This window comes from Zalophus californianus, chromosome 11 (genome assembly GCF_009762305.2).
Source record: "Zalophus californianus isolate mZalCal1 chromosome 11, mZalCal1.pri.v2, whole genome shotgun sequence".
In the NCBI taxonomy this organism is placed as follows: domain Eukaryota; kingdom Metazoa; phylum Chordata; class Mammalia; order Carnivora; family Otariidae; genus Zalophus; species Zalophus californianus.
The window spans coordinates 48,789,778-48,804,890 of record NC_045605.1 but is presented as its reverse complement, the minus strand read 5'-3'; the positions used below and the strand labels follow the sequence as shown (position 1 = coordinate 48,804,890).

Here is a 15,113-nt window from a genome sequence, read left to right as displayed (position 1 = left end):
CCCACTCTTTAACTTGCTGGTGTTATATTTTTGTTGAATTGAAATCAACTGTTCTTTCTGAGGGACCCCCCCCCGCCAAGTTCATTAAGAAAAAGTTAATTGTAATTTGTTATCTAGAGCGACAAGAAATTTGACAATTTTAACGTACCCCTGAAAATAAAATGCTTTTCTTTCCTTCTCCTTGCAGATGAAAGTAGAGTCAATTGCTTTTTGCTAAAATGAAGCCTGTTCTATGTGTTTCTCTCATTGTTTGGACATCAGCTTTCTGCTGTGCAGTGTTCACCCAGGTCCTCCGTTTGAAGCCTGGAAGAGCAGATGTTACCTGAGTCAATTGTCCAGACAAGATGGGGAACCAGAACCAAGAAGACAGGCGTTAGACAGGAGGGTGAGAGATAACTTGTGTCTCTGTCAGCCCTTGCCTTTTTGGCTTTGAGTAGTTGAGACCAGTGCTGTTCTACTGATGCGTCAGTATTAGTTGTGAAGCATGTTGTCGCAAATCAGTTATCCTTTAAGTTTTTTTTCCTCATCTGCAAGAATACCTCACAATTTTAATGCCATTTGTGAGTATTATTTTAGGCAAAAAAGAAATTATTTTGGTATAGAAAGAAGACTAAACATCATACCATCTATAAGCCATGGGTCATCAGGGCATGCTAATTTTACATAGAATCCTAAAATACTCGAATACAAGACCAACAAATTAAACTCAAGATTTAGATTTCCCTTCTGAAGGATGTGGGCCAGGGTTTGGAACCTGAAAATGTTTATGTCTGCTTTTGGGAAGAGCTGTTAACTCTTTGGTTGCTTTACTCTAATTGAGAGCCTTGACTTAGGGATCAGTCATCTATAGTAGGTCCCAGATGCCTGTTTCAAATTCTGCTAGCTGTCTCAGTGGCTGAAGAGGGTGTGTGCATTGGTTCATGTGACTTTGAAACTAGGACTTGTGATGAGAAGCTAGGAGACGGCCTAGAGAAGGACTCAGCAGCGGTATGCCGTCTTTAAGAGAGAAAGCTCCCAGGAGCTGGCTGAATGCAGGTCAGCGCACTGTTTCTCAAGCTGTGACTATGAGCTACGGTGAGAAATACATCTTACACCTGCCACAAACAACATGAAACCATATATTTTTTTTAAGTATTCCACACATGTATTTTGAGAGAGCTGTTATGTGCCTCCACCGGAATCTTCTCTTTTTTTTGGTATTAAATGCTATTTTAATTTTTTTAAATTGAAATATAGTTGATATATGATTGTATTAATTTCAGGGGTGCAACATTGTGATTCGACAGTTATATACATTATGAAATGCTCACTGTGATTAAGTGTAGTCGCCATCTGTCACTGTACAAAGTTACTACAATGTTATTGACTCTCTTCCCTATGCCTACTTTTCATCCTTGTGACTTTGTTTTACAACTGGAAGTCTGTACTTCTTAATCCTCTTCATCTGTTCTGCTTCTCCCCTCGTCTCCCTCCCCTCTGGCAATCACCAGTTTGTTCTCTGTGTTTATGAGTCTGTTAATATGAAACAGTATTTATCCTCACTACACGGGAGGCACTCTAATTTTTATTTCATTAAAAAAAGGTGCTGGTTTATGACCTACTGGTGGGTGGTCAGCAGCAGTTTGAAAAACACTTATAGCCTGGGTACTCCAGTGTTGTATCACCTGGGAGCTGGTTAGAAATGTAGGCTCTCAGCTCCTGTCCACACCTACTACATCAGAATCTGCGTCTAAGGTGATTTTACGATTAAAGAGTAATCCAAGTATTCTAGCTTGGTTCCAGCTGTGCTGAGGGGAATTGGGGACGAGGTATGGACAAGGTGTGGACACGGGTTGTCACATTAGAAGGGGGAGGGGAGCAGTTTCCTGATAGCCGTTATGCCTTCTGAGATGTCCCTAAGGGAAAGATGGGTCACAGAGAGCAACTAGTGGGGTTATGAAACCTGGCAGTCCAGCCCTGTGGACAACATTGTGCCCTGACCACTTCAGAGCCTCTGGGTCTGGTTGTGCAGGGAAAGCCGGTGCCCCCCACTCCTGCCCCAGAGGTTCCTTAGCTTTGTCCCCCGCTGAGGCTTTTGCATTCTGTCACTGGATGTTTTAGTCTCAGAATATCTACAAAGACTATAGATTTGTAGCAAGACCCTCTGAGGTTCACAGATGTGCAGTCCACTTCTAGTTTTTGAGACTTCTAAACCTCATGTTTTTAAAATAGTTACATAGAAGTTAAAGAGGGAAACGAAAAGTCAAAACCTCCTCTGCTTCCCCCACCCTGAATAAACACACCCATTACTGGAGCAAATCTGGCTTTTGTGTAGTGCTACCACTAATACTAAGCCTGGTGAGACTGTGTAAATGTTAAAAAAAATTGAATAATTGTTGAAAGTTGAGGCCTGCATTGGGCTTGCAGCCTCAGTCAGTGCCTTTCTTTCTTTTCTTTCTTAAAATTTATTTATTTTTTAAAATTTATTTATTTGACACAGAGACACAGCAAGAGAGGGAACACAAGCAGGGGGAGTGGGAGAGGGAGAAGCAGGCTTCCCGCTGAGCAGGGAACCTGATGTGGGACTCGATCCTAGGACCCCGGGATCATAACCTGAGCCGAAGGAAGACGCTTAACGACTGAGCCACCCAGGCGCCCCTCTTTCTTAAAAAATTTCTGAAGACTTTATTTATTTGACAGAGAGAGAGAGAGAGAGAGAGCACAAGCAAGGGGAGTGGCCAAAGGGAAAGGGAGAAGCTTCTGCTGAGCAGGGAGCCTGATGCGGGGCTCCATCCACGACTCTGGGGAAGATCATGACCTGAGCAGAAGGCAGACACTTAACCACTGAGCCACCCAGGTGTCCCCAGTCAATGCCTTCGTATGCTGTCTTTGCTCAGGGACAGAGACAGGACACCTGGTGGAGACTCCTGTGGGCCCCCAGTGATGGTCAGGATGGTATGAACAAGTCTGGTTTCCCAAATGACTGACCCAATGATGGGATAGTTTATCGTGAAGCAAAACCTACTGCACAACGATTGCTTTAATGGTGAAATTCCACTCCTCCCACAGGAGGAATTTGTTTTGGTCCTCCAGCTGTCGGACCTATGCTGTCTAAATGTCAATATGACAAGGCATATGTTTAATCTCGCGGGAAGAATTTAGAATATTATGTGGCAGATTCAGGCTCCTGAACCTGACATTTTTGGCACGTTCAGACCTCTGGAGCTGGTCTATTTTGTGGCCCAGGGTACGTGAATAATGACATCTCCTCTCCAATTTGTGCCTTTCTTTGCATTTTAAGTATTAGATATGAAAAAAAATATTTTTCTCAATTCTTAGTATCTTCTGGAATTTCACAGTTTTGAAACCGGGGAATAGATTGTTTTTTTTCCCACACAGATGTGAGGGTCTTTAAAAAAACCTGTCTTTTAATACATGGTTCACTCTTGGCCAAAATCCTGATGAGAAGCAGGCAAGATAGTAACCATATAGTTAAAAATATGTAAAAGCACCACTTTGGGCTCCTCTCAGCGCTGCCTGGGCTCCTCAGAGCAAACCTCCTCTAACTACACTTTAGCTCTGAAATCAGATAAATTTGATAAAAATAGAAATGGCTGATTCTATTCTTTATGAAGCAAGACAAATTATGCTTTGGGAGAAAATAATTTGCTATAAAGTATAAAATGTTTTAATATTTATATCTCATAATAAAACCATGACATGTTTATAAACACTCTATCAGGCATTTTTACAACGGGGCCACCGCTGACAACTAGCAACGCAATAAAATATGCACAGACAACACTGAGTATGAAATATACATCTTGATTTTATAATTGTGTGTGCTTTATTTTTTACACAAATGGAATGGAAGTGTCGAATATTTACACTTAACAGGAGTGTAAGCTGTGCAGTGTCTCTGTAAACTCCAGCCTGGGCAAGGAGTGTTTCCTCCCTCCCTCTCCTCCTGCACTACAGCTCGATGGAGAAACATCCTGTCAGAGAGAAGCACGAAACTGTCATATTGAAAGGATCTAATGGGTACAGCCTGGTGCACTCAGAATTTGACACACTTAGGAAACACAAATTCAAAAAGGAGAGAAGAAAAGTTTGCCATCTCATTGGGAGTCAACCTTGCCATTTGGTTGTCTGTCCTCGTGAGTTGCTAGGGAGATTCTGTATTCCGCCTTTTAGGTGATCTTTGTTTAAATCATCCACCTGTCTTAGCTTGTCCTCAGCTGCTACAAGAAACTGCACAGCTGTACAAGAAATGATTTCCAAAGCACAGTTTTCAGTGAGGAAGGATATTTACAGACTGGAGTGTGTGTGTGGGTTTCCATCCACATTCATTCATACCCAATGTAGTATGTGTATACATGATATACATACCACATAGACCATACATACACAGAAGTAAAATGCATATCCACAGAATTCTGTAGGGAGATCTCTGGCAAATCAGTCGTTAGCATGTCACTCCACATGCTTTCAGAGAAATGTCCCCTTTTCCCCCTGGGAGTGACAAATGACCACGATAAGCTTAGGAACTAGCCCGAGTCCTTGACTTAAATACTTTTGTAGGAATTTAGGCAGGACCAAGACAGGAAAAAAAGAGATGTTATTTCATCAGCAAGTCCATTCAATCTCACCAGAGCAATCACCAGCTGAAAAGCAGAGGGGGCTTCACATGAAAATGGGGGGGGGAAGCTTATGAATGGGGAGAAAATGTCTCTCTCCAAACCAAGGCGATGGCATGGCTTCAATGAGAAGAAAGAGGTTTGCTGTCAGAATGATTTCGGGGCCAGAGTCTGCCTTTGTAGATAGGAGGTGTCCTCAGAGCCACGGGATGGTGCTGGGAGTGGGCTCAGTGTGGACCAGCCTTCAGGCAGAGAGGCACCCAGGTGCTGCGGGGCCCAGAATGCATGTGCATCGTCACTGCCAGGGCAGCGGTGCAGGCTGGCTCAGTGAGGCGTGCTGGAGCTGGCTCCAGCCCAGGACCTCATGCTCAGCTTTGCTTTCTGGGCTGTGTAAGTGAAACGGTGACCCACAGGAATTGTGTCATCGGTCCAGTGTATGGACTTGCTGTCCAAATCAGCCATGAGCCCTTATAGGACAGAAAAATCACAGAGTGGGGTATGGGACAGGAGATGCTCAGTATGTGTGAGGAGGAGAGAAAGGACAGGAAAGGAGGGGAAAGGGGAATGAGGCAGGGGGAAGAGAGACCCAAAGGGGGTAGAGAAATAGGGAAGTTAAAGGGAGGGAGTAAGGAGAGACTGCAGAAGGAAGGCAGCACTCGGGGAAGACAGGCCAGTAGGAGAAAAGGAGAGGTGCGCAAAGAGAGCGATGGAATGAGATAGAAATGGAAAGGGGAGAGCAGAAAAAGAAGGAGGGAAAACCAGAGGCGAGAGCCAGAGGCGTGGAGAGCTTTTCCCTGGCTCAGAGTCTGGAAGGGCTGGCAGTAGGATCTAAGACAGCTCACAGGCACCTGAGTGCAGCTTCGTAAAGATGGGCTCACTGAGCAGATGGCGCCAAGCCAAGAACTTGGGGCTGGTGGTGGGGGGGTGCGGGGGCAGGGAGAGGCCAGCAAAGAAATGGCCAACAGATCCTGTGGGAGGAGAGCAAAATACAAATGCCCCTGCAATTAGCTGACAAATGCGATTTTGAGTTTGGTAAAGCTGAGACCCCCGTGGTGCTACACATTGTACCAGAGCATGAAAAATAGCACCAGTGACACGATCTGGCACTTTTCCGAAAGGGCCCAGCATGTAAAGGTGACGTTGCGCCCCCAGCAAGCCTTCAGATTGGAGAGAGCTCCGGACAAAGTTTGCAGTGTTAGCACCAGTCTGGCCCCAGGCTCCAAGTGCATTTGCACCAGATGTAATCTGGGTAACTTTCCTGCCATATCCGTACAATCATCAGATTTGCTGCAAAATACACCAGTTCATTGGAGCCATAGAGACCTCAACATTGGGAAGCGCAAGACAACACAACAAATGGAGGTGTAAATTCTATAGGAAAAGACCCTCTCACCAATTTGCTTGGTGATTCTTCAAGCAAATATATATGTATATATATTTATATAAATCTACATAAAAAAATCAGTGCAAATGCCAACTCTAATCTGGAAGCATCTACACTAGGAAAATAAATAATCATATTACTACAAAACCAAGGGTTGGTGGTTCAATTTGATTGTACTCAGCCACAGCAATACTAAATATTAAATGGAAAGCACATCACACGACCCGCGGAAACATCTACTCATTAATGACAGTCCTTTAAATAAATGGTTGCATGCTCAGTTGAGAAACCAAAGAAGTTATTATGGTGGCCTAAAAATAGAGCTGGGATCAGGAATGGCATTCTGGCGGCAGAAAACTTCTGGCAGCAATATTGATGAAAGTAGGCCTTGACCTGAAACTGGCGAATTGCAGCCATGGACATACCTTTAAACATTTTGAGCACTCTAAGGAAGTCCCCCCCCAAATGTGACTTTCATCAGAGGGAAAATGCATTGCTAGCCCTTCGGTTGGCAAAGGTAGCCTCAAGACTATAGGTAGATGCATAATTTTGCATTTCTGTGTTTGTTTTGGTGACTGCAGCGAGGCAGACAGTGGTAGTTAGTGTAAGATGAACAACCTTGGGTTTGGAAAGAGACCCTCATTCTGAGCTCCGATGTTCTTACTGTGAAGAAGCCCCATCACTGCTGATGGCTCTATCTCTTGCTCTCCCATCCCAGCCTGCATGCTGGTTTGCTGCACAGTGTGGCAGAATCCCTGCCAGGTCTGGATGTACCCCAGAAATAAGGCGATGGGGCTTAGTCTGGGCATGCATAGAACCCAGAGTTGAGTGGTTATTTAGATCACCGACAAGTCTCTCTCTAAACACCGTGGGCACAAGCAATGCTGATGTCATCATCAGCTCTAAAGTGGGATATAGGCTTCGGGAGGTTTTTTTAAATCATCATTATAATTGCTAAAAAATAAACTTGGTCCAGGTGCAGCCCCCAAGAAAGGCAGTTCAATTGGTTGAGCTCAAAGCTGTTAATTGTCTTTTCTTGTGGTTCTCTTTGCCCTGTACACAGAAACAAAAGTCTGCACCCCTCAACCCCCCAACGAGATACTTCTCTCTTCCTCAAAGAAATAGTGCTTCTTGGGACAGATCTCTCCATGGCTTGATACCATCTCTGGTTACAAAACCCTCAGTTACTTGTGAAACAGACAAAAAAAAAAAAAAAACAAAAAAAACAAAAACAAAAAAAACAACAACAAAAAAACAAAACTCCTAATTACTCATGGTTGGCCAAAATACTAAATGATCCTTTGAGAACTGCATGTAAGTAACTAGAAACAAAGTTATTCAACTATTTGCATGGCAGGCCCAGGTTAATAAGATAAAAGCAAAAACTTCCCTTTAGATCATTTACATGAGTTTGTCTCTGAAAGCCATCAGCTTAAAAATGCATTAACCAAATGTCATCCAAAAACACCCATGAGGGCAACTCATTAAGGGATGTGCTCCATGAGAGTGTGTCACTAATATGGAAGGGAGATCATGGGAGGTAAGTGAGGGAGAAGTCTTTGTCAGACTTTGGAAAGAACTCAGATGCTCTTAATGGATCATTGGCAACAAAAGGGAGAGTGCAAGTTTCAGTTCTTGAATTTGATCATCTGCTGATAGTGCATACATTTAGTCTTTCAATTAGTCTTTACAAAATATTTCACAAAACTTTTTTAACCTATAGAAATTCGTTTCTATACATTTAATATATTTTATTGTATAAATTATTCTCATCTTTAGTGCCTCCTTTCAGTTTATAAATGGCAAAATAGACAATAAACAATCATAAAGCTAACCTCAGGTGGAACCCCCTCCTCTCAGGGAGGTCAGTCCTCCATACACTTGTGAATTTTATGAAATGCTCGTCTTTGTAGATGCCAGTCAAAGAAACTACACACTTATCCTTCCCTGATATTATGCCGTCTCCAAAGGGACTCCTTTCCTTTTTCCTTCTTTCTTTCTTTTGCTCGTTAAGAAATCAAAGAGTGCATAGTTACAAAATTCAAAGTGTACCAATTACAGATGTGGGTAATGGGAAGGTTGGTGAAGTTCAAGTGCTGGCAACTTTTCTTTAAAGCAAAAGACACAGAGAGCTCAGCAGCTAAATCAGCTCTGGACATCTGCTGGGGTGAGGAGGCTGCCCACCTCTTGGGCAGAAAGCCCATCAGAGGTTCATCCCTACACCTGGCACTTTGAGCAAACCAAAGCCTTCCTGCATACTGCAATGTCTTTTCTGTCCCACCCTGTGGCCCCTCCGTTTCCTTCATGGCTTCACACAGTTTGTGTTGTACATTCATAAGAATTCACATTGACTGCAAAAACATAAATGCAACAAAAACATAAAAGCCTCCAAGTAGTATATTATATATATTTTGTTCTTCTAAATGCTCTTCTGTCATTGTCGGAGGTGCAGTAGCTAATTTATAACTTTTCCTTTGAGGGAATCCAGATGAAAGGCCCAGATTGCTCTTCAATAACAAGCTTGCATTGATTATATATATCTTCTAAGGTGTCTCCTTGGACAATAGCTAGAACAAGAGTAAACACGCCAGAGTTAGGAATCGTTCCCTGCCTGGTAAAGAACAGCCCTCAGTCACACAGCAGAAGCTCAAACCAGTGACAGATGAACTCATCTGGAAGCTTCATATTACTTTTCATTAGTAAGAAAAGTGGGAAATTTACTTAAGCAAGGTCACGTCAGTGATTAAAAGAAAAAAAAAATGCTTTCAGTGCATGTGCTGGATCAGGTAACAAATGCACCCCAGTCTTTTTACCTTCTATACGTCTGTCTGTGGTTCTGGAAAATGAATCATTTATATATTTAAATTTTATGGGTGCTTACTCTGGGCCAGGCACCAGGCTAGGCACTGATCAATTTTCAGATTGAGATCTCCTTGCTTATCAAAAGAAAGCTGGCTTTTTATTCTATATACTGTGTGTACCTTGGCAGGTGCAGAAATTTAAACATTTTCAACATAGAGGAAATAATAAGGTTGTGGAGGCAACTTGAGTTAACCCCTTCATTCCCCAAGCCCTTAATAGGAAACCCCATTCATTCTCCAAGTAATCTGGTAAATTGATATTTTGCTATAACAGGGCCGCTCATACTGGGAATGCTTTATGACAGCTACTTATAAGAAACATAAATAAGAGGAAATATACACAAACAGCTAATCTGTGAATTACCTAAAATACCAAGTCACCTGAAACAGATTTAAGTATATTTCATAATGTCCTTTGAACTAAAGTTAGCTTACAGAGAGATCTCCAAAACATGTCAGTACTATCTGTAGGACATTAGGGATTAACAATGAATTGCTACTGAAACATAGTTAGATCTTAAAAGCAACCCTGAGAATATATTGTTACTGTATTTTATTTCTGAGTATGAACCACTGGTCAAAATGTGCATAACTGTGATTTGATGTTTATACCTGGATGTTCTTTCAGGATAAAACACAACTCATACCTTTGTTACTGATCGAAATTTTACTTAAGATTACTTGGTTCAACATATTTGCAAACTGCTAAGTCACTGGCATTTTCATATTCTGAGTAAGACAAACAGTAAAGCATCTAACTTCTCATAAGGAAATTCAGGAGGAAACTTCTTGTTTTTAAACCATTTGTTGTAAGGCAATTTCCACACAGTTTGATTATTCTTTGGATTTGATCAGTGTTTCATGAACATGGGTAAGAACAGAGAACCCGGGATTCCCGGGGCAAGAAAATCTTCCTCTATTCCCCAAACTTCATGTTTCCAAGGAAATATTTAAAAAGAAAAGCAAAGTTTTGCCCTGGGACTTGATGTGGAATCAATGGAAACACAGGGAAGTGGTTCAGCATCTTGTTCAATAGCTGCTAACAGGACGCAGACCTGCCCGTCATCAAAGCAGAGAACGGAGCCCTGAGACTGCTTCTTATGAGGCATTGCTTTGGATGTTCCCTAACTGAGCCCTAAAGGTTTCTTTTTCAAGTTTTCTGATGATATCAGGGAGATAGTTTAATGCCTAAAATCTTCTTGGTTTTTTTTTTTTGGAGAGGGAGAGAAGGGGGAGGGGCAGAGAGATTTCCAGGCAGGCTCCATGCCCAGCGCAGAGCCGGATCCCGGGACCATTAGATTTGACCTGAGCCGAAATCAAGAGTCGGACGCTTAACCGACTGAGCCACCCAGGTGCCCTGCCTGAAATCTTCTTAATAGCAGGAGATAGCTCAGTGCCATCCGTGGCTCATGCTTTTGCATAGGGCCACTGGGAACCTAGAGCTGGCTGCGGCTGAATCCAGAGAAGACAGAACCCAGAGTTCTGGACCAGATAGGTAAAGCAGAGGGAAATTAGAGTTTCTCAGTGGGAAGGTTTTAGGGCCCAGGTATACCCGGCCCGGAGCCCTCTCTAATGCGAAATGTCAGACCATCGATCCTTTCTCACAGTCGAAGGGTAAATGAACTTACCTGTAAAATATTCTCCAAATTCTTGTTCTAGCTTAATTGCACGATCATAGGTTTTCTTGGCTTGTTCCTCTGTTAGACGCTTATTCATCTCCCTGGAGAAATGAGGGTTTGTTATTAGAACACACAGGGAATGTGCCAAATCCTTTAAAATGTGTGTCAAAATGAATCCTGCAGGAAGCACAATGTAATCTTACTAGAGGCTTCTTAGTCCTTATTCGGGACTCTTTTTGCTGGAAGAATTTCAGCAACAAGGACACCCTCCCAAGAGCGCTCCCTCCCAGAGGGCAGTCTCTCGGTTTCACACTGGACTGATGCAGAATCTGTCTCTCTCTGACTTCCAGTCACTGGCCCCTGTTCCATCCTCTGTAGTCACATAGGACTAAACCTCTTTCCTCCATGACAGGCACTGGGGTCTTTAAATCAAGTGCTCATATGTCCCTTGAGGCTACCACTCCTTCAGAATAAACTGTCCTACTTCCTTCATCTCTTCTCCCATTGGATGCGATTTCCAAATCCTTGCCTTCCGGGTTACCTGTCCTTGGACTTTGTCCTAGACTGTCTCGACCTCTCTTAAACATGGTGCATAGATTCGAACGAAATCTTCTAGGGGTGGTCAGAGGCAGGGAGAGGAGATGGAGAGGAGGGAGGGGACATCATCACATTCTGTCCCTCAGCACATCTGAGAGAACTAGACTTGACTCCTGGCAGGGTCTGCCGTCCCAGGAACCTTTGAATTCTCTACTCCCCATCTTCCCCACGGGCTGCTGTTCATCTTCAGTGTGTAGCAGGAAATGTCTGGAGTGGGGAAATAGAAAGTGCTTCCCGAGAATTCTAGAAAAGGTGACAGGCTCCTCAGGAATGTGCATCTTTCAGGCTGAAGGGGCATTCTGTGGCTCTCCCTGCTCAACTTCTGCAAAGGGTGAGGCATGTCTACAGCAACAAGAGCCCTGAACTGCATCTGTTTGGTTTTTTTTTAAAGATTTATTTATTTATTTGAGAGAGAGAGAAAACGAGTGGGGGGAGGGGCAGCACACTCCCCGCTGAGTGCGGAGCAATCCCATGACCCTGAGATCATGACCTGAGCGGAAACCAACAGCCGGACGCTGAATAGACTGAGCCACCCAGGCGCCCTGAACTTCATCTGCTTTTATAATCAAATGGCATTAGGATTGGCTGAGGGAGGTATGAATAAATGGACACAGAGAGAATGTAACAATCAAACGTGCTGGGACCAAAATATTTTCAAATAGATTATAAGCAAGTAACCTCCATAGAGAACAAGGATAGAGAATCTCGTTAAGAGTCTCCAGGGTTGACTTGGTTTTGTTGTTGTTCTGATAGGAGAATGGGCTATAAAGGAATTATGCCTGGGACTCTCTCTGTGTCCCTTTCTTTCTGTTAGTCTGTCAACTCTTGGTGTATATAAGTGCAGCTTAATTATTGTAAGATTACTGAAATCCAACCTCAAGGACAAATTGAGTGGGAAGGAAATGGAAAATAACCCAACCTACTGATTCCTAACCAGGGGCAGCTTTATCTTCTCAGGTCCTCTAGGTGGTAACATTTTTTGCTTACCAAACAAACTGTACTTCTTAAATAAAAATTATATTATCTTCCTGTTTTTTTAAATCAAAGACATTTTATTGATCAAAGACTGACAATGCTTGCCTCTGATCATCATATGAATAGAAGCATGGCTGCACTGGGCTGATAAAAGCCTAGCCAAGGGCAGAGGTATTTTGGTTGGCCCACTGGGATGCATCACAGGGGCAAGTAGAATATTGAAAGCACTGCTGCCTTTGCATGCCCCTGAGGAAGCCAGAGGCTGGGGTCTGGTTTTAAGCATGTCACTGTGGTTTTAGAGCATGTCACTGTGGCCTGAAGTAATAAAGAGACTTGAGAAGGTAAAAGAGTAAATCTGATGTCAGAACTCAAAGTTTTGGGGTTCTTTAAATTTTTAAAAATTTTTTATTGTTATGTTAATCACCATACATCATTAGTTTTTGATGTAGTGTTCCATGATTCACTGTTTGTGCATAACACCCAGTGCTCCACGCAGAACGTGCCCTCTTCAATACCCATCACCAGACTAACCCATCTCCCCACCCCTCCTCCCCGCTAGAACCCTCAGTTTGTTTTTCAGAGTCCATAGTCTTTCATGGTTCGTCTCCTTGGGGTTCTTTTAAAGCCAACTTTTAGTCAAACAGATTTTCTGTTATACTAAGACTTTCCTAAGGGGCTTATTTGGAAAAAAAAAATTAAAAACTGAAGTCAGACATTAACATGATTCTGGACATGATCTGATGGCTGCAACAGGAAAAAAAAAAAAAAAAAGGAATTTCCTGAACTCTTGATGTTGAGATAAACTCATCTTGTCCTAGGGATGCTATCTACGATTCTCCTCCCAAATAGCACTAGTCCTAGAAGCTGTGAGTGGATGTCACCTTTGGGTTCAGAAGATGCTGGTCTAAACCCAGGGATATTTTTCACAAAAAGACAGGGTTATGCTCCAGATGTCAAGAAATCATGTGGCTCTTGATCTTCTTTGACTTCCTCTATGCTAGCCTGTGTTCTCTGAATTCCCTTTGCACTTACTCTAGCCATCACTGAATTTCCATTTTTATCCTCTAACATATCTATGATATCCTTTGTCTCCTTGCCTAACCTGTGAGTTCACTGAGGGCAGAGACCAGGGTTTGTACATCGGCATGTGTCATGGAGCCTGGCTCAAGACTTCTTTGTTAAATGACTAAGTGAATGAATGAATGGAGGACTAGACAAATCAACATAATTATGATACAGTTGAAGACAAAAGAAAACATGGGCCACCGCGGGAGCAAGAAGGTAAAAGCAGATTGGGGTTGGCAAGGTAAAGAGACACGGGAAAGTTTCCCAATGCCATGGGGTTGGGGTGAGGAACAGGGGTCATGCAGTGGCACTCTATAAAAAGAACACCCCTTTCCTCCACAGCCTTGATTTTATGCTCCTCTGAAGAGTCAGTTATGTATGTGCTAATAAGCTCTATGGTTTGATGTGGATGATGCACTTGAGAAATACTGTGTGTGATGCTGTATCAAGGCCCAAATGTGACAGTGGCCATGCTTTTGTTCCAGTTGACCTAGCATTCACTCCTCCCCGGGGAGTGGGCAGATCATGCCAGCTTTGGTCCTGAAGTAAAACCCTTGGCAAAGAGGGAACTGGAAAGTAAACATCCAGCGTTTAATAATAAGATCCCATTAGTCTGAATGTCACCATCACGGCACTCGAGACTCATGAATATGGCTGCAGCAAATTATGTCAGGTTCACAGTCCTCGTTGTGGGATCCAGCCGTCGGAATGTTTAATTTTCCTTGGTGATAAGTGGCTGTGACAGTGCCCCGAGGCAAAACTAAATAAGTCATCTCGTAGTTGTGGAAGGAAGGAGAACTTCTCCTATGGAGCACCAGATGGGAATATCTCCCACTATCACACTGAAGCACATGGGCAACTGCTGTCTCCCTCAGGCCTCACTTCCCTGGGAAGCCATTTATCCCCCCGCGTATTTATGATGTGAAAACTTATTCTTCTATTTCTGAAACAGGCCTTTAAGATGCTGTTCCCAGGAGGTGAGGGCCATTTTTCTGTTCTTCTTTTTCATGTTAGCATTGCTAATAATATTTATGAGGCTCTTTACAGATTATAAATCACTTTTACATAATGAAATTTATGGTTGCTTAATTTACTCTGTGCACTACCCAACACTGTATTCTAGATGAGGAGAGATTTCAAGCATGCTACCAGGAATAACACTATCAAGAACCAGTATTTTATCATCAACACACATTTTTTCCATGTGCCAACTCTGGGCAAAGCTCTTGACATTATAATTTAACACCTAAATTCTCAGGGCAGAAGGTGCTGTCAGTGACCTCCTGATTTTATTTTTTCACCTTGGTAAGAACTGTTGTCCATCTTTTATTTATGTGAATGTATTCTGCTTTTAAGGCACCTCTCTGGCAATTTCCCCAGAGACTGACTGTGTATTTAACTTAATTCTCTTAGGTTGCAATTCCAGCTGCTGCAGCTTGCTCTGTTTCTTCACTCCTAGACAAGACATGGAACAGTTGGCTGATACCTTCTGCAAGTAATTGTTTCACCTCTGGGATTAAGTAATTTCTTTCTCTTTGGTTTTTCCATGCGCACTGTTCTCCAGTACTCTGTGGCTCACTTCTGAACCCTGTCAAGCGCTCTAAGACCTCGAGGGCCAAATGGAGGCACATTTGAGCAAAGCTCTTGCCAACAGACACATTGGCATTATCTCTTGTGACCTCATGGAAAAGGTAGTTTATGTGTTTTGTGATGATAAAATAGTTTTATTCCTTTTACAGGGAAGTAACTTGAAATTTTTTATAGTTATAGTGGCTACTGTTTATTGAGTACTTACTATATGCTAAAGACCATATGGGGAGCTTTGTATTCATGATCATGTTTAACCTTTATACCAGCTGTGAGGTATGTATTATTAATGTGCCTAGTTGAGAGGAGAGGAACTAAATCTTAAGGAGGTCAAGCAACTTGCCTGAGGTGACAAAACTGGTCAGAGACAAAGGGAAAAACCAAATCTAGCCTGACCGATTTTCAAGTC

At 42.8% G+C, this 15,113-nt stretch overlaps 1 protein-coding gene across 26 annotated transcripts in view; it reads right to left on the bottom strand.

Moving 5' to 3' along the window:
* Nucleotides 1–3,690: 3,690 nt before the first annotated feature.
* DLG2 (discs large MAGUK scaffold protein 2) overlaps nt 3,691–15,113 on the bottom strand; it is a 2,208,086-nt gene continuing 2,196,663 nt past the window's right edge. For 22 of the 26 annotated variants that reach the window (XM_027578633.2, XM_027578637.2, XM_027578634.2 and 19 more), the window contains 2 exons: nt 10,490–10,581; nt 3,692–8,567 (listed from right to left, as the gene is read on the bottom strand). In XM_027578633.2, coding sequence (XP_027434434.2) covers nt 8,461–8,567; nt 10,490–10,581 — 199 coding nt within the window. In that variant the 3' untranslated portion in view covers nt 3,692–8,460. Of the gene's footprint in view, nt 8,568–10,489; nt 10,582–15,113 lie in introns of all 26 variants that reach the window. The other 4 variants (XM_027578649.2, XM_027578631.2, XM_027578636.2 and 1 more) reach the window with 1 other exon arrangement.